Below are 20000 nucleotides of genomic sequence, written 5' to 3' on the forward strand. Positions count from 1 at the left end.
GTGTATAATACAGGTTAAGAGAACCCAAGTCTTGATCCTTTTTTTCTAAGAATCTCTCGACACAAATTTAAATAAATTATAATCTGATTATGTTATGAAATATATACACATAAATGCCATGTTACAAATAGGAAACTTTATGTCGTTCCATAAAAAAAGGCAAACCTTTCTTCCACATTGTTGATTCTGCTTCAAATTTAAAAAGGTTAATTTGAATATTATCACACTGATTTTTGTTTATTTATCTGCAATGTCCCAGTTATATTATACTTTCTATAAAAGATTAAAACATCATGAGCACGCGAAATTGAATTTAATACTGAATTCAGGGAATGGAAAATATTAAAACAACCTGCTTCTCAGCCCATTTCCTACTGGACCCGGGTGTTTCTGTATTAAACCAATGAGGACTATGATAATTCAGGGGTCAACGGGTTAAAAAAACCGATTACAATTGCACAAGGAAAGATTTCAAAAATTAATCTTTTTTTTTACAAAGTTAGGATTCACAAGCCATAGCACAGAATGGTAAAGGGTAAAAAGAAACAAGTAGTTTAAAAAACAGTGAGATAACATTTTTGGAAAATGAGAAGATAGCCTCCTTTATTTTAATACCCATACACTTTAACATGAATATATATAGTGATTTTAGTATTACCGGTAGACCAAGATAAATTGTTTACACTTTACCATGGAAAGCACTCTAAAAACTTGATTATCGATGACCCTCAGTTGATGATGTCATTAAACACATGTTCTACCACTGAGTTCCAAAATCATATTGCCTTATATTTTCATGTACATATCATCAAGAATTTGGTAAACACTTGATTTTAGCTGCCCTTAAGCATATTTCAAAGTCCCCAACCAATGAAACTTTTCTGTATCAACATAACGATTGTGTAATAAAAAAAAAGGTAAGCTTCATAAATCACTTGAACCTCATTGAGGATTGCACAGTGTAATTTAAAATCTATTTTAATTGAGACCCTCTTCTGCTATCAATTATCACACACAATGCTCTTTTAACAGCTGAATTAAATAGGAAGCGATAGCTCAGTCGGTAGAGCAGTGGTCTCGTAATCCGGTGACCCAGGTTCGAAACCCAGGCGATGCGCTAGTGCCCTTTGGTAAGGCATTAATCCTCATTACCAGGTCCCTCGGAAAGGACTTAAAGCCGTCGGCCGTCTGGTTGCTTACTTACAAGCATTTATGCTTTCTTAGCAGTCAGGTAAACTAAACATCACCTTTCAAATTCAATTAAAAGATCCACAGGATGATCTGGAATGAATATTACTTCTGCAAAATCGGTGTGACTAATGGCTATATGTATGTGCGTACAAAAAGAGTAAAAAAACATGATCCTGAAATCCATGGACTTCTTCTTCTTATCGAGTCACTACACAAGTCCAGTCCAGTGGTCCACACAGGCTTTGGCACGGCAATTAACGGCTTCCAGGTCATCTTGGGTGCATGGCTCTGGCAGGAGTGGGCAGACTAGCAGGTGTTCCATTGTCTGTTCCTGGCCACATTCACATGCTGTTTGTTCGTCTCCTAGACCCCACCTCTGCATTAGGACTCTGCATCGACCGTAGCCAGTTCTTAGGCGGTTGAGGCTTAGCCAGGTAGGCCAAGTCTCACTGGAGCCGGTTGCGAGGGATTCCAGTTCTGGAAGTATCATCAATGCTCAATAGTCCATGGATTGAGCATTGATGATAATATACCAGTTCTGGAAGTATCATCAATGCTCAATCCATGGACTATTGAGCATTGATGATACTTCCAGAACTGGTATATTCTTCGTTTTTCATCAGGGGCTTGTCTTCACCGCTTGAATCCGTGGGTGCCTGGTCACGGTAGAGTACGTAATGTTGAATGATGAAGATAATGTCAAAAGCAATGGAGAAGACACCCAGGCCAAACTTGGTTGGGTCACCGAAGATGGAGGCCCAGTCATCTGTTGAAGATTGACAAAAAAAAGACTTTGATAATAACATTTATAAAATTGATGATGAAGATGAAGATGAAAACATTGATGATAGTACTAGTAGAAGAAGAAGTAGTGGTAGCAGCAGTAGTAGTAGTAGTAGTAGTAGTAGTAGTAGTAGTAGTAACATAACTAGTAGTAGTAGTAGTAGAACTAGTAGTAGTAGGAGTAGTAGTAGTAGTAGTAGTAGTAGTAGTAGTAGTAGTAGTAGTAGTAGTAGGTAGTAGTAGTAGTAGTAGTAGTAGTAGTAGTAGCAGCAGCAGCAGTAGTAGCAGTATTAGTAGTAGTAGTAGCAGCAGTAGCTCCAAAATACAGGGCAAGAGGATGGGTCATACTTGTTATTCTGCTCATATATTTTGTAAAACACAATACAGTGTATTCATGTACAATGTGAATGAAGTGTTCCCAATAAATACACATACATAAACGATCAACCTGTAACCTGCAGCAGATTACAGCAACCCCCAATACAAGTAGAGCACAGGTTTGACAAAAGGTAAGCGTTCTTGGGGGTACACAAAGGCACCAGCAGTTGTCCAGAGGGTAATTGTCTTAAGGGATACTTGTCGAAGGAGTAGTTATCCGTTTGGGATAGTGGGGGTAGTGGGTAACTGTCCAAGGAAATTAGGTGCTCTGGAAGTACACATAGTTGTCTAGTGGGTGGTAGTCTAGGGATAGTTATTCTGATATAACTTGGTGCTATCATCATCATCATCATCCTTTAGTAACGTCTGCATTTTCCCTTTTACGAAGGGTTACAACATGATGACCCTCCCTCCCTCCACTTCTTGTTTCGAGCATCCTCCTCATTTAGACCAACCTTACTTCTTTCTTTTTTACCACATCTTTCTATGAAATCATTTATCTTTGTTTCCCTCTAAAGCCATCCCCTTCAAGATCCCACCCTCTTTCACAGATTCATCACCTTACCTTCTCAACAAATGACCCATCCATCTCAATCCACTTCTCTTTACCACTTCCACTAGTTTCTATCAGACCCAACCTTTCCATGAGTTCCCTTATGATCTTTCTACCAGACAATTTCACACCACCCATCTTCCATATTATGGCTCTTTCTGTTCTCCTCACTTTAAAGCGGGACTGCACTACTTATAGCTACTTGCGCCCTCTCTATAGCAAACAATGCCTAATTGGTCCCCCATAATCCCCTTTTTCTTACTTATAAGTGAGAGAGCTGATTTGATGAGATAACCACCTGTCAGTGAACATGCAGGGAGGTCTAATCCCTCCTGGCCAAACTAGTGCAGATAGGCTTTAATCTCGTCATCTACCACCTTGATAACTTACTATTATTGTAGGAGATGAGAAACATCTGCAGCAAACTGAACGATCCTCCAGTAGAGTCTAGTAAGACGTTGCCGATACTCCAACCCTCTGTGCTCTTTCTCCTGTAATTCATGTAGACCTATCAGGTAGTGGAATATAAAGTGGAGATGATTAAAAAATAAGATAGATAAGAAAAAGTTGCAGTATTTTGGACACATTTCTAGGAGAGAAGATGACAGTCATGCTGAGGGTCAACAAAAACGTGGTAGGCCAAAAGTTTGATGGGCTATACAGAATACATGTACATTTCAAGACATTACCTTGGGGTTGATTCCCATCCTTGTGCCTACAAATGTATGGATGCTTTGACTAACCTACTCACAAATACTTCAATTTGAAGTTTTTCTTGAAAGAATTATCATTTGGATCTAATGTTAGATATAGGTGAATATAGTATATCAGTGTTAAACCATAAAAACACAGTAATTAGGTGGTCATATTGTTTATATATTTACGTTGTTTTTATAATTATTTATTTTTGTTTAGCATCATCTTTTCTTCTTTTTTTTTTTTTGGGGGGGGGAGGTGGCGATCTCTTCACGACCTCTTAAACCATGCCCTCTGAAATAATTATCACAACTTTGACATTACCGGCAAACACATATACCAGGGATAGGATGCTCACCTGTGGAATATATTTGATGAGAGTCACTCCGAGCTTTATATAGGAGAAGTAATAGATGAATTCCAGCCACGTGATGACGGAACCGCTTGATGCAGCAGTGATGATCAGTGTGATGAGCGCAAAGAGCCACATTCCAGCTAGGATGACGCGGCTTATGATGGACACTCGCTGTTTACCTCTCTGTTTATAAAATAAACAATGACAGGGTCATTAAGGTCTAGAGAAATCAGCTTTATTCTTCAAATTGGCAACAAAAACATTTTATTTGTACTGCTTTACATTTATAGTCATATTCCAGCTGGAATGATGGTTCAAATGACATACACATTGTTTTTTTGAAGACAAAAATGGCAAATTGTTTTGAAACATGTTTTTACTAATAACACATACAATGATAACCAAACAATTGCCATTAGTGTTATCTCTCAGCACAAGAGGGCAGCACAAAGCTTGTGTCTTAGCAGAAAATAATCCAACACACAATGTGATGCTTCAAAATCCATTTTGCTGAATTCATTAAATAGTAGGTCACAACGGACGAGTGGCATTCAGAGACAACAATAATAATAATAATAATAATAATCTTTTAGTCCACTCCAAATTTTATTAAACCGAGATGAAAATTCTTTTTGCCCAATTGATCGTGAGCTCGGCAGCCACTGAGCAGCGCCAGATCGACGTTGCTCTATCCCTTATTGTTCAATGCCAAACAAGGTAGCAGCAACTCCCATCTTTTAACGTCTTTTGGTATAACTCGGCTGGGGATCGAACCCACTACTGACTGAGCCAACACTCCATTTACAAACATGGTATGAAGGGAGGTGTTAATTTTCTAATCCTTTGTCTTTTTGTACGTTGTAGGCGACCTTCTCAGCGGTTGCCTAAATAAAAAGATGGAGGTAGATTACCATGCCTAGCAAACTGAAATCACACATAGTCCTTGGCAGACCTAAGCTAAAACTTCCCCAGGTCTTCATCTTGTTTGCTTAACATATTGCCCTTTATATAGGCCATCAGCCAGCATGTCATATCAAGGGGGTTTCAAACCCAGGACCTGCTGGTTTCAGGACCTGATCTTCAACCATCGAACCACCTTGCATCCTCTCAGTTACTTACCTCATAGATAAAGCACTGGAATATGGTGATTGCTGTAATCAACACAGCATGTAGTGTAAAGATGACATCGTTCAATAACACTGGATTCACACCATATGGATTTTTTGCCTTGTATGCATCCTACATAAAGTGAAAGACAAAGTGAAAGACATAACGTGCAATAAAGGAAATTTGCAAGGTTGAAACAATAAATCAACAATTCTGTTGTTTTTTAGCCAAAAGACATATCTGGCAGGAAATATTTCACAGGACACTATTCAAGTGCAATTTAGAGAATCTTGTGTATGAATAATGATAGTGATTGAATTTATATAGCATATTGCATAATACATTTTAATACACTTCACATATTAGATACTATGAATAAACCAAAATTATAAATATATTTTTACAATGCTAGAAATCAGTAACTTGAAAAAAGAAAGATTATTTCAATCTTGCTCACTGTACCTCTTTCATTCTCCCTATCACTAAGATTTACACATGAACTTTCTCTATGAAACAATCAATGAACAAGTAGGGTATGGACTAAAGAATTGGGCATTGTTTTACAAATGTAGAATACAATATATAAAACATTCATAGCAAATGACATCAAAATTAATGAACTGAATGTGAATTAGTAAATTGTATAAAATAATATTCAACTCTAAAATTCTTATGTAATCTCCCTGACTCATTTTATATATATATATATATATATATATATATATATATATATATATAGGAGATAAAGAAAAGTGAAGAAGAACATCATGATGATAGTGTAGAGTAGAGAAAGTAAAGAAAAGAGGATGGTAAGGTGGTAAGATTAAGAAGAAGATGAACAGGAAGAAGAAGAGGAAAAAATAGAAGAGGAGGAGGAAGAAGAAGAAGATTCAAGTGGGGATAGTAAGAGGATAGACGGAGGGTAGTGCGAATAGTAACACCATCATAAGTATCAATAGGTGTACTATGAACTCACCTTTATTGGTTCTATCCAGTACATGCCCACATTGAAGACACCGTACGCTACAAAGCCAGTAATATTATAAGCCAAGAAGTCAAAGTTCAAGCCAATTACACTGAGGAGAAAAATTTGTTGAAAAGGTAAGCATCAGATAATATGTAGAAGATAACAGAGACTTTGAATACTTACGAGAATTCTTGATCTCTCGTAACTTTACGAGAGACTTTTGACTTAAAAGAGACTTTTATGTGTAGACTTTGCTTTGTGAAACAGACTAGTCTCTCGTAACTAAAGTCTCGCATAAGTAGGACACTTAAGAGAGACTTTGGGGTTTATGTCTAGACATAAATTCTTAATGAAACACCCCCAAGAAGTATGGTAGTAATATAAAAAAATCACTGTAAATGAACAATACTTCTTCTCTTTTTAAAACAAATCCAAGCCTTAAAAGTATATCTAACATTTTTACTCTTGTACCTTCTGATGAACCAGTACACCGGTCCAGGGTTGAAGTTAAGAATTTGTTTGTGTCCAATATGATCCAAAACATGGGGCCAAAGAGCTTGTGTCACAAAGCAAGATATACCCCATCCTCTGCCAATTTTGTATAAAAAAAGGAGGCGCGATAGCTTGAGGAGGAGCGATAGCTCAGTTGATAGAGCAGTGGTCTCGTAATCCGGTGACCCGGGTTCAAAACCAAGGCGATGCGCTGGTGCCCTTTGGTTAGGCATAAATATACCAGGTCTTTCGGAGAGGACCTACAGCCGTTGGTCCTCTGGTTGCTTACTAACAAGCACATATGCTTTCTTAGCAGTCAGGTAAAATAACCACAACCACAACATTTCTATATTTTTCATGTAAAACTCACCTTTTTCGCTTGATATTGAGGATGACTTGAGGGTAGAAGGAGACAGACCAAGCAAGGAAGTAGATCCAGCCGACCACTATGACAACGATGGACAATGCACTGCTCTGGACCACATTAACCTCCACAAACAGTCCTGACAAGCTGCGAGAAACCAAGAAGCATAAATCATATTTAGTGCACCATAAGAGGGTACCTGGCAGGAATTAATTCCTTGAAATGCTAGAGCACTGTAATGGCCGCCTTGCTAAAACCAGGGTAATAATTGGATATGTGCGCCATACAAGAAACCATTATTATTATTATTATTATTATTAATTTATATAGTCTTGTCATTTTTTTCTTCTCGGGTATCCTAGTAGACCATTAGTCCAAGAGACCAACGGCTATCGAGACTGACAGCCCAAGAGACCGACAATAACGGTCTGGTGGTGAACCCTCAGAAAAATTGTCAGGTAGTGGGCAGTCTCATCAATCTTCTGATAACTTTTCAAAGGCCTGTGAGATCAACATTTGGTAGTCCAAGTTCTGTCCGTTTTTACTTTTTTTTTTTCAATAAGATTTTTTCCCCTTCGTTACATCCCACACAGAACACAAAAGACTCTATTAATCGCGCGATACCAAAAATACACCTGTTGAAATAGAATGAAAGGACCGTCTCTGAGTTAGCGTTGAGAGAGTGTGTTTTTTTCTCAACTGATTAGGCGTGAAACACAGATACAGTCCAGGCAGCAGCCTCTTTTTACAGGTAAAACTAGACCTTTTATCAAAATCGTCTATAAGATTTTAACTACACTTTATTCGTCATTTGGAAAAATGAGCATTTCATTTGGTATTCAATGTTGTGTAAAATAAGGCTCCCAATACATGGAAAGTATTGAAAGTAGGTAATTATACAAGTGCACTTACTCTCCTAGCTCTAAAGATGTGGTGTTCATAGATATGTGGCACACTCCGACGGAAAGACTGGAGACAGTGATAGACACCGAGCTTGAACTGTTTGAAGGTACATCCACCTGGATGGTGACAAATAAAGGTTATCAAACTAACATTGTGACATCATTAAAAATGAATTCCATTTCCAATACAATCTGACGTAATGTACACAATCTGGAATGATCTTGTGCATGTTGCGATATCACATTCAGTTGAAATGAGTACATAATAATGCACAGGATTATGCACTTAACCGTACATGTTCATTTACATGTAGGTGCACTTTTTCATAGTAGCATCACATAAAATATATTATAAATGATATCACAACCTCTCAAAATAAAAGAGTCACAGCTACATGTAGGTACATGTATGTCACGCATCTTCCTTAAAAAATGTATGTTGCCAAAATCTCATGGCGTGAACATTTTTATCAATAGCTCAAGACTTTTAAATTCACTCATATATCTAAATAATGGAGCTGTATATGTCAAACAAGCATTAATAAGTCCTAGCACACTTTGATATAAAGTTCAACATCAACATAATGGTTTTATGAGGTGAATATAAACACCAGCAACACAACTGGCTGGGTCGGGGCCACCATGATCAAATATGAGCGAGATTAGTTGTACAGTACGTGCATTGTGACATCAGGTACGTCACTGTGTACGTATAGTAGCTCATGCATATAAGACATATTACTACACTGTAAAACAAAGGACAAACATTCAGGCAACTTTCCAGCTAAGATTTACAGACAGTGTCTCAGATTTTCTGTGATGTTTTAAACCAATCTTTACTCAAGAAAAGGATAAGGTCAGAATTCTTTGTAGATTTTTTTGAAAATTCGGTATATAAAAGATATATTGACTGCTTTAATATTCGAAGCATACAACTGTAGTTGTTTCTATACTGGGTCTCGGGGACGTTACATCCTGATATGACCTTTTGCATGCCTCGGGGTAATATCAGGAGGTAAAGCCCTGTTGAGCCTATAGAAACAGCGATGCCTCTCATAGCAGTCAATATATCTATACTAGTCTATCCCTGATGCAATAACAACACTGTTACATGTACATGTACAACATAACAAGGACTGCTAACAAATCAAACCCTAATTACCATATATATTGCAAAAAATAGAATATTGAAATGGCAAACAGGTGTTACATGAACGATGTATAAGTATGTTCTTTACAATAGAAGTTTAAAGAAATAATAATAATAATGAAGTGTTTTAATCATACAGGTGTACATAGGAAATCTCAAACTAATTTAAAAATATTGAAACGATCATCACAAATATTTTTTCTCTCATGCTACAAGAGTAATTTTACCACTTTTGTACATGTACACTTCTATTTGGTTTATGAGGGTGTTTCAAATATTAGGCAATTGGTAAAAAATACTACAAAATCTCCCTTAAATTCAAATTTTTAGACAAATAATCATATTTGTAAAACTGAAGCTGCACATTTATTAAATAGTTAGAAGTAGCCATTTGTTGTAGTTTCAAAATTTGCTAACTTACCTCAGATGGTATGCTCGCTATTTCATATTTATCATTGAAAAGCTCAACCTGTGCAGTTTCTTGAAGGTCCACTTTTGGTGTGATTGTGAAAGATCCATTCTTTCCTATTTCTACTATCAGCTTTTCAGTCCCCGTCGTGATGTTATAGCTATTTCCTAGCGAGCCGGCAAGAGCGATGGTTATGATCAAAGTGATGATTTTCTCCATGTTGATCTAGGCTGCGTTATAACTGTGCAAGCTTAGAATCCATCAAAACTCTTTTTCCCCTGTTCCGTGCCACCTGTTGAACACAAAAAGACAAGAAAGATTGAAAGAGAGAGATAGAGGAGGAAATCAATATTTTGAATTCAATGTTTTGACTTAAAATGCTTGCAATCATAGCTTATGTATTAGTACGTCTAGGATCCAACATATAAAAATAAAAGTGAGTCATTTGAGTGTCACCAAAGTGGTAAAACACAGTGCAACAAACAGAAAATTCAGTGTAGCCTGTAAAGTGGGCCAACAAAAAATGTTCCCAAAACAAGAAATTTAACTTACTGTTACTGTTAGAATAGAAGGCATAATAAACTGAAAACATGCTTTTCATCTTTTCATTATATTAGATGTTTGTATTCCTTCCATGCCCCCATGAAGGGGCAGGCTGTTCACAAATTTATTGGCATTGCCCTTAACTAACATGAATAAAATTGACAGAGGAGATTCTAAAATAACACAAAAACAATGATCAATTTGACAATAAAATATAGATCTAGGGTCTATCCCAGCAGTCCTTTCCATCCTCTACTCGAAATCGAGTCTACTCTAGCCTATCTTTCTTTTCTTTCTTTCTTTCTTTAAAGTTTAATCTAATTCACTGTCCTTATATACACAAACTAACAACATTACAAAAGTACAAATATGCTCATTGATAAATAGTTATCCGCAGGCACAGACAACAATGAAGACCAACGCGCGCACGTCCAACCAGATGCAGATGCAGCTGGAGCCAGTCGGCGGTACACGATGTTGTGAGCGGCTGCTGCGGGACAGGCCGGGCGCTAGACGGCCAGCATTGACGAGTTGTCCGGTATGCGGTTTCCCTGGCCGACTGTCACTGTAAAAGTCTCTATATTTGACAAAATTCAGGATGAAAACATGACAATAGTACCAAATCTATATCTATAAATTCACAAGTGTTCATAAACATGACTAAAATTTATCCTACTCACCGTTTCTCGTCTAAAATCGGTGTGAAGTTACATGCATTTATTATGCGACGATCTATCGACTCTATCTGTTGTGTACACACATGACTATCATGTGATCAAATGATTTGTCAAATCATCGCATGCATGTTACGTCATAGGTCCTACCCTGGTCCTACCCACCACGCCCCCTCCACTGCAGGTTCAGTCAAAGGAATTTGAACAATTTTTAAGATGAACCTGCCAGTTTCATGTCCACTATTATAAGTTACGTTTGGCGTTTTCAAAATAGGGGGGTGGGGGGGGGGTGGCTGAACAGCTAGGCTCTGTCCTCGAGAAAAAGTTTCGGGCTGGTGGGGGGGGGGGGGGGGGGGGGGGGGGGGGGGGCGGGGAGGGGGGTTTGATTCCTCCACCCAGCTAGGGCCCGGATCCAGCCTGTGGCAAGCGAAGGGGCCAAAAAAGGGTGGGGGGGGGGGGCAAAGGAGGGAGGGGGCCCAATCCGTGAGAACATTTTGTGGCGAATTAGCCAGTCGGCGAATAAGCGGGCGGGGCGGGGGGGGGGGGGTATAAGTGTCACATTTTGTTTTGTTTTTTTTCCCAACTTTGTGAGAAGATATTTAGCGGCGAATCAGTCAGCTGAGGAATAAGCGGGGGGGGGGGGGGAGGGGGCGGGGAGGAGCACAATTTTTGCTTCTTTTTTCCCCTAGGGAGGGGCCCGTCTCCCTTTTTTATTTTTAAAGGTAACCGTGTTTTTACCTGTTTTTTTGCCAGGGGAGGGGGGCCGGGTCTCCCCCCCCCCCCCCCTTTGATCCACTACAGCCTCCGCCGCCCCTTAAAACTGCCCAGCAACGCTTTGAATGGCATGTCAATGAATCAATGTCAAATTATTCCTGTTTTTCAAGCTATTTGAGTAAAGATGTGGATTTTTTTTGTTTTGTTGTTGTTGCTTTGCCACCGGAAATAATAAACCTTACAATTGGCCTAATTTTGCCCTTTCAATTTGTGATTTTGTGTTTCGATCCTATCGTAAAAATCGTGAGTTCTTTAATTCGAGCGACGCCCCCTAAAAAAAAATTAAAATAAAAATAAAACAAAGATATTTATATAATATTGGACTCGTCCGAGAACACAGATACGAAGGCTAAACAGGTGCTGGGCCAGGAACGTGCAGCTTCGCATATTATAAGGCGTATAAAAAAAAAATTAAAAAAGACATTGTGTAATGATTTTTCTTTGGATGGTTTACGAATGATTTGGTTGGTTATAATTAGCTCCGACTTGATGATTTGATGAAATCACACCCAAACATATGGATTTTTTTTTAATAAATGAAATAAAATTTGCTTAGAGTGTCATGTTATTTCAAAAAAGCGGGTGGCAATTTGAAATGAACTTGATAACTCTAAACAGTTCAATTGGGATAACATTCACTTGTGTTCTAAAGAATGATAGTGTGGAAGATATGCCTCTTTTAGCAGTTAAGTATAATTGGGCAAAAATTAGGTGTTAACATGGCACACTTCTTACATTAACTGATGACTTATCTAAGGCCGAAGGGGCGTTTGATATTGTGTTGAAAAGACGAGCAACATTGTAGTTATTTTTGAAAGGGGCATACATCATCATGAAATTTAGAGAATTATGTCCCCTGCCCCGGCTTTACTATAATTATACCCTTCATTTTGGTGATAGAAGTAGGGTTTCTGTTACCGCACAAAAATTAAGCTGCTCCGATTCTTTGAATCTGAATATGGCTCTCTTATAGATGACTGCAAAAGTGCACACTTTATGAGCGATGAATACGTTTGAAATAAAGGTTGAAAGGAATACTTATAACAGGGAAATTATTAAAAAAAAGGGTACAATATTAAGGATACTGATCAAGTATTACAAGGGACTTATATTATCGGCAGTTATTCTCGTACCTATAAAAAGGGGCCGCTCATCATTATGTCAAAGGAGCACTTATGAGAAGGGGGATGTGCATACGAAGGAAAATTGACACTTTTTAAATTTTAAAAGGGCATCTATCAAATTAAAATAGGGTCACTATTCGGGATGTGAAACAGGGTGCTATATGAACGGTGGGCAATTATCTGAAGTAAAAATTAAGGGTCATTTTTCCTCAGTCAAAAGGTGCAATTTGGGGTATTTGAAAAGGTTGCGAAACTGGCTCGGAGTTCCCCTGTACCTGATGGAACCAATGGAACCAATGTAACCAGGGGCGTACGCAGGGGGGGTGTTTTGGGGGTTCAAACCCCCCCCCTTTGGTATTTTTATGTATGTAAACCCCCCTAAAAAAACCTAAAACCCCCCCTTTGGTTTTTTTTTTTTTTTTTTTTTTTTTTTTTAATTATTAAAAAAAAAAAAAAAAAAAAAAAAAAATTATACCCACGGCTAACCTAAATAAGGTGACCTTACCCCCCCCCCCAACGACAAAAAATGTCAAATTATGAAATTTCGAGACCAAAAAAAATAAAAAATGTGTCCGCTTACCCCCCCCCCCCCCCCCCCCCCCCCCCCCCCCCCCCCCCCCACTGAGCGACTTTTCGGCCGGCGCGATTTTCAAATTTTCGGGAGCAAAATATTTTAAAACCCCCCCCTTGAAAAAATCCTGCGTACGCCCCTGAATGTAACCATAATAAAATAGAGTTGAAGTGACAATTGAAAGTGCGATCAATCAACTTGACACAAATAGGCAACTCTGTGACGTATCTTGAGACTTCCCCGGCCTCCCATTTGCCCTCGAATCTTGAACCTTCAGGACGGTAATCCCTGCAGGGATGCACAGCAGGTGATAAACGGTGCAGCTAGACAATAACAGAACGAAGTCAAATTTCCCTGCAAATTTCTATATACAATAAAATAGTGATGTGCGATTAAAAAAAGATTAAGAAAATTTTCAATCATGCACTCACCCTAAAATTTATTATTATAAATATGTTTTATACAACCGGTAACAACCCCTGTATGAAAAAAAAATCTACTCCATCATCAATAACCAAGAAAATGAAAGTTTATAACATTTTCTGTACCGGAGCAATTAAATTGGAGAGGAGTTCGCAAGATACGTCACAGTGTTTGTCAATTTGTGTTTCATTGATGAAAACTTCAAGAATTCATAACTTTCCTATTTTTAATCGAGTATCGAAGAGCTTTCACTAAGTTGTTCCTCTCATCAGTGGCATACGCAGGATTTTTTCAAGGGGGGGGGGGGGGGGGTTAAAATCGGGCCCAAAATTTCGCAACGACTCAGCCAGCCGGTGAGTAAGCGGGGGGGGGGGGGGGGGTTTCTCCAAAAACACACATAACAAAATTGAAGGGGGGTTTAACCCCCCCTCCCCCCAAGCCCTGGGTACGCGCCTGGGCACGCCACCAACTATGAAAAAATAAACAAATAAAAAATAAATAGTGACCCCAAATGACTCGGTCGATGTGTATTCATTTTCAGCGAGTTGCGCTTAGGCCGAATTGTAAATCCACCGGGTGTGTATTCGTAATACATAGATTGTGTACTGTGTGGATTCTCGTACTTTTAACAGGTTGAAAAAACACTAGAAAAAATGCATTAAGCACAAAATACTTTCGCACTGAACTTGTTATGTGTTAATCTCTACAATGACTGATTTATTCCGATCAGCGTTTGGAATCCTTGGTGGCCCGAGCGATAGAGGAAATGAATTTGTTGGCCAGCAGGTCGAACTCGGCGACACCAAGCTGAAAGTGCGGAGAGTTATCGCCGAAGGTAAAGGGGTGTATGTTGACCATTGCATTGCATTGGCGTTGTGAATTGTGTGTGCATGAGTTGAATGGGTGCAATTGTAATGTGTGTGCATGAGACTATATTTTGAAGGTTCTCATTTGAAATCATGATGTCTAATGTACAAGTTATACAAAATGTTTTTTTTCTTTCTATTAATGACCTTCATTATTTTGGCAAAGGGAGGAAGGGGGAGCTGGGAGGGAGGGAGGGAGTGGAGGGAGAGAGGGTGGGGTATGAGAGAGTAGTATTGAGAATGAGAGCTAGCTGTGCAGAGTCTGTACACTCACGATTTACAAACATGTATGTTGTGTGGCCGTTCAGCTGTCTAGTCTACATTTGGAGGGAGTACTAAAAACCACAACAAGCATGAAACATTTATTTATTTATTATTTTGGGGGGTTTGTTTGTTTGTTCAAAATAATTCCTCATTGTGAAAGTTCTGAGAGTGAGAAGGTAAACACCATGCATGATGTAGCATTAACGAAAGAAAGAATAATCTCTGAAACGGCAGTTTAGCTTACACAAACTAGACCTACTTCTCCATCATGCACTTTTCTTTAATCATTGATTTTTGCCAAAAATGCTGTAAGATAATTTCTTCAAACTTTTTCTTCACAGGAGGTTTTGCGTTTGTATATGTGGCTCAAGAAAATTCAACTGGAAAGGAGTTTGCTCTGAAGGTAAGAGTCTTAAAATAAATAGTGTTGAAATAGAGTCAAATCTATTTTTATTAATTAGTAAAAATTCTCCTTTTTTTTCCCTTCTACATGTATTATTATCATAGATTCATTTTAACAGTACTCTGCAGCCTGCAATAATATATTGCAAAGATAGACTTGCCAAGGCTTTATTACACATCAAACACTACATACATGTATACACATATTTACATTTGACTTCAAGCTCATTCATGTCTTTATTTGTTACCTCAGTTATATGTCTCAGATCATAAATGCCACTAGTAGTTTAAGTCTAAAAGGCGCATTGAGTACATACATGTACTACAGTGTACATCACGTGTAGATGTAGTGTTACAACTTAAATGCAATGTTAAGGAAGGATCGCCCTTTTTTTTAATGTGTACAAAAGTTTAACCTCCCCCCCCCCCCACCCCCACTAGGATTACTGGTAATGTAGTTGTTGTATAAATTATGCATTTCGTATATCAGTATTTCTGTCATTCATTTATTGAATTATGTGTATTTCAATTTCCAACATATGTTGGCTTGCCATTTTGCAATAGAAGCAATTTTACATGTAGTTTTTGTTTTGTTCATTTCTCTCCTAATTTCCTCGAAAATTTGTTCACATTTCTATAAAGTGCATGCAATTTATTTGTCAACAACTGAATCTATTTGGGCCATGCAACTCTGGCCCATTGCCCTGTGTATTATAGTGACGGGGCGTATTAGACGGCATGTATAGCGCGGTTGCAGTTCCAGTTCAAATCTGCCATACCCAGTAATGGGTATGATCGCGGAAACTACCGCGGGTGTCGCCAAATGCGGGACTTGCGCGCATATACCCGCCAGAGCCGTATTGGCTCAGGCTGAATCACTACAGTATTATCTTATTAAAACTAAACATGCATGAAATAATAGAGGATAGTACATGAAGATTTGATAAATTCACAAACATGTATTTAGTAGTACTTGTATGTTCAATAATATATAATACAATTGATGGAATTGTAATGATGAATTAGCAATACATGTACATGTACATCACAAAACTATTTAGGATGGAAAAGGAGAAAGAGAGGGGCAAAGGAAGGAGGGCGGGGGAGGGGGAGAGAACATGAGTGAGGAGTGTTGAGAATGAGAGAGCTGTATAGTGTCTGTACACTCAAAATATCATGACCAGTATTCATTATGTGATATTTGTCTATTTTCTTTGTATTCCTTTCACTTTATTACAGAGACTGTTGGCAAATGATGAGGAAAAGTCAAAAGAAATTCTCCAAGAGATCGCAATTCTTGTATCCTTTGTAATTCTACTTTCTCATGTATATTATTAAAAGAAGATATCTGACTGTCTGTTAGCCATTCAGGTCTCAAATGGTATAAAAAGAGGCATTGTAGAGCGTTGTGGCGTGCGCCTGTAATCCAGCTAAAAGTGGAAGTTACAAACTGATTCAGCCAAGGATACAGGTTCGAAACTGAGTCACGTCTTTGGTGACGTTTAAAGGTCGGTCCCCAGACATAAATAATCATATCTGATTGATACACGTCTGTAAAAACCCAATATACACACGCACACACTGTTTGTCTTGGTTATCTACAAATAACAATTTTGTTAGGATGTGTACTCAGGATGTTATGAATATTTTAGAAGAGTTTATACTGTGTACATGTAGAAACAAAAAGATGGCTCAGTCAAGTGATACGTAAAATCGTGAAAAAAGATTTTGATTATCCTTGACATCAACATTGCTGATACTACTCGTAAGGAAATATCCCCTTGTAGGAGCATAGAATTGTTAGCATTGTAGTATCTATTGACAAAAGAAATATGACAAAATGTCTTATGGGGCATTCCAAAAGCATGTATGTAAGCTTCACTTTGTAAATTCTATCTCACCCAAATACTAGTTTGTCTGATAAATTGTGTAAAGATTTTTGTTATCTGTAGAAGTTTAGTGATGTCATGCAGAAGAAGAAACAGCAAGAACTCCTTGCAGTTTCTTTTGAGGAATGCACTTGTTCATGCTTTTACCTGATTTCATGCCCAGTCACTCTGTCCAGGCTTTTTCTTGCACAAAATAAGTGGGGCTTTATTTAGCATGCCATGACCTCTCTTGGGCTTATTGAGTGAAAAACAACTTACACAGTAGGCTTACAGTACAGTTCCACCATGTGAGGGGGGGGGGGGGGGGGGGGAGGACTGGGGAGTCCTGAAAAGGACTGTCGGTATTAAATCTTTCTTTCTTGAGAGTGTGTGTAGTCCTGAAAAGGAACAAACAACTTGTACATGCAGCACTGTACTTTCCTTAGCCCCTAAATTCACACAGAAACGGTTATCAGGGCACCCGAGCATAGTGCAGTTCTTCTCTGCCGCGTCCATCGGGAAGGGCGACACTGACCATGGTCAGTCGGAGTACCTGCTCCTGATGGAGCTGTGTCCTGGAGGCCAGCTGGTGGATGCCATCAACCAGCGCCACATGCCGCTGAGCTGTGATGACGTCCTGCAGACCTTCTACCAGGCATGCAGGGGTGTGCAGCACATGCATAAGCAGACACCGCCCGTCACACACAGGGATATCAAAGTGAGTGATTAAACAGTGTTTCGTTAACATAATTGAAGTTTACATTAATATTTGACGGTACATGTATTGGCTTTGAACTGCCTAGAATTTGTTTCTATGTCCATGCAATGTTTTTGTTTTATTTTTTATTTTTTTCATTTTTCATATTTTTAAAGAAAGCTTCTGTCTTCTGGAATTCAAAAAGGGTTCATGAATATTGGAAGTTTTCATGAAAATGAATTTGTATGAAGACAAACAATTGTAAAAAGAGGGGGCACTATAATTATCTCTTGAATTGTAGCTTCTGCATAACATTGTGTACATGTAACAGCACTGTAAAGATTTAAATGAAGGAGAGTTGAAAAGATGGTGATTTTACCTTTGCATTATTTCATCACACAAAATACGGGCTTGGGTTGTGATTTGGTTTTAGGTAGGGTAAGGTTTGTTGTTGGGTCCATGGTTGAGTTATTAATTCAACTGTGCACAAGAAATTGAGTGTGGAACAAATGGTCGTAGAGAAGGCATGGTGTCATTTCTTATATTTTTCTTGTGGCAGGGGGGTCCTGAAATTTATGTTGTAATACACTTTTATATGTACAGGGTACATGCTGACATAAGGAAATTATTTGTTTGGGTACATTTTCTACTATTTTTACGTAACATGATAACCCGTTAAAATATATATTCTCTTTTTAAGAGGTGCTTGGTAGGGTGCAAGGAAGGAATTTTAATGAGGGGACCTTCCTTAGACTTTATGGGCAGACCATGTCATTTGTATCCTTTCTGTTTTCTCTTGAAGTGAAGAGATCGAGTGGAACAAATCAGTCATTTATTTTCCATTAAAAAAGTATCCTTTATATCAGATTAGACCAACCAAGTTATTTTTATTATCAGTACATTTTGACCTTGTATCTAAACACTTTCGACCCTTATTTTTGTTTTTTCTATAGCTTGAGAATTTCTTGATCGGAAGCAAGAAAACACTGAAGCTTTGTGATTTTGGCAGTGCAACCGGCAAATCATATCAGCCTGATTCATCATGGAGCTCCCTCAAAAGAAGTACACTAGAAGATGAGGTTAGTTGTGCAGTAGTCATATGAAAGTTGCTTGCTAAGAACCAGAAAGGCATTATATGAACTTCATTTGTGAATTCATTTGTAAATCTCTCTATATTATTCCACTTGTTCATGTAGGTCAGTATGTTTACAGTAGGTTCATAGTAGTCGAGTGGTTGAAGCACTTGACTTGAAATTCGAAGGTCATGGTTCGATCCCGGCATGGCACTAATGTCCTTTGACAAGGCATTAATCTACATTTGCCACGCTCAACCCATTTGATGTACATGTAAATGGGTACCTACCTGGCAGGAATTAATTCCTTGAAATGCTAGAGTGCCGTAATGGCAGCACAGCTAAAGCCGGTGTAATAATTTCCTAATTCGTTAAGGCGCCTTGAGCATCCCTTGGGGTGGATATGTGCGATTTATAAATGTTGTTATTATTATTGTATGAAATTAATTTGTGAATTCAGAAATAAATCTTGTAGTTGTACATCTCCCTATATTCTGCCACTTGTTCATAGTTATACACTGTACACAAATTTCATTGAAGCACACAGATGTAAAAGGTCACGTTTTAAAAGGGGACAGCTTTCACCTCTTTATTACTTCCTGTAGTAAACTGTAATATAGACAGATTTTGTAGAATATTATTTTTGTCCAACTGTATTTTATACATTTTCTTGTCAAATGATCTCTCTTCCTCTCATGTTCTATGATGGACATATCAATCCATCTGAATAAAATCATCATGTGCATTAGATTAACTTACAATAGAAAGAAAAAGAGCACAAAGCTTCATTCAAAATGCATTGAGATTACCATCATGTACAGTCTGTATTGCTTAATTTATGGGTAAGAGATCTGTACTGATTGCTGTCCTTCCTTCATTGGTACATGTAGTTGTAATGATAACGGCAATACTGGATCTTCTGAAGTTAGTGCTATTTATGTTCATAGTGTGCAAACAAACAAATACATAGGTGTACACTCTCTAACAAGCCACAAACCTGGCTTTCATTGTGTTCACCATTTTCGAATTATTCGCTTATGTTTTTAAGGTAGTCTGTCGATACTGATTTATCTATTAATCAGTCTACTTTTCCCCTTTCTTCGCCTTGTTTCTCATTGAATACTATATTTGTTATGTTTTTTATCTTCTTAATTGTTTGATTGAAATGTTGTAGTTTTATAATGCTTTTATTGCCCGTTGACTGTTCTTTTACACATTGTTTTAATTGATGTTGGAATTTGGAAATAAATGATATGAATTGAATTGAATGCCACTGGCTTGATATTCATCTAAGAATCCTTGATTTCTGCCTCTCTTGCTCAGTTTGCCAGACACACCACACCCATGTACAGACCACCTGAGATATTGGACCTC

The 20000-nt window shown here is 38.1% G+C and overlaps 2 protein-coding genes across 2 annotated transcripts in view; one reads left to right on the forward strand and one right to left on the reverse strand.

Annotated features, from left to right (window-relative positions):
• Positions 1-1426: 1426 nt before the first annotated feature.
• Positions 1427-10623, reverse strand: LOC590808 (cystinosin). Its single transcript, XM_030978103.1, has 9 exons — positions 10571-10623; positions 9360-9639; positions 7799-7905; positions 6893-7033; positions 6040-6139; positions 5076-5195; positions 3960-4139; positions 3296-3413; positions 1427-1957 (listed from the first exon to the last, which is right to left on the reverse strand). Exons 2-9 carry the CDS (start codon positions 9564-9566, stop codon positions 1761-1763), a joined length of 1170 nt encoding a protein of 389 aa, XP_030833963.1. The 5' UTR covers positions 9567-9639; positions 10571-10623; the 3' UTR covers positions 1427-1760.
• A 3433-nt stretch (positions 10624-14056) lies between these two features.
• The window catches only part of LOC762929 (cyclin-G-associated kinase), a 24720-nt gene continuing 18776 nt past the window's right edge, over positions 14057-20000 (forward strand). The window contains exons 1-6 of the mRNA XM_030978114.1: positions 14057-14291; positions 14928-14989; positions 16228-16287; positions 17320-17574; positions 18507-18632; positions 19950-20000. The exon at positions 19950-20000 is cut by the window's right edge and continues 39 nt beyond it. Of these exons, the coding sequence (XP_030833974.1) occupies positions 14165-14291; positions 14928-14989; positions 16228-16287; positions 17320-17574; positions 18507-18632; positions 19950-20000 (681 nt within the window). The 5' untranslated portion in view covers positions 14057-14164. The remainder of the gene's footprint in view (positions 14292-14927; positions 14990-16227; positions 16288-17319; positions 17575-18506; positions 18633-19949) is intronic.

Source organism: Strongylocentrotus purpuratus, unplaced genomic scaffold, assembly GCF_000002235.5.
Source record: "Strongylocentrotus purpuratus isolate Spur 01 unplaced genomic scaffold, Spur_5.0 spur5_contig_811, whole genome shotgun sequence".
Taxonomy (NCBI): Eukaryota; Metazoa; Echinodermata; class Echinoidea; order Camarodonta; family Strongylocentrotidae; genus Strongylocentrotus; species Strongylocentrotus purpuratus.

Excerpts from the sequence above, each read along its gene's own strand:
- LOC590808 (XM_030978103.1), bottom strand. The coding sequence starts at position 9,566 with ATGGAGAAAATCATCACTTTGATCATAACCATCGCTCTTGCCGGCTCG. Across the intron at positions 7,906-9,359 it reads TAGCGAGCATACCATCTGAG|GTGGATGTACCTTCAAACAG; the intron begins GTAAGTTAGCAA and ends GTCACCATCCAG. Across the intron at positions 1,958-3,295 it reads TCTCATCTCCTACAATAATA|ATGACTGGGCCTCCATCTTC; the intron begins GTAAGTTATCAA and ends AATCTTCAACAG.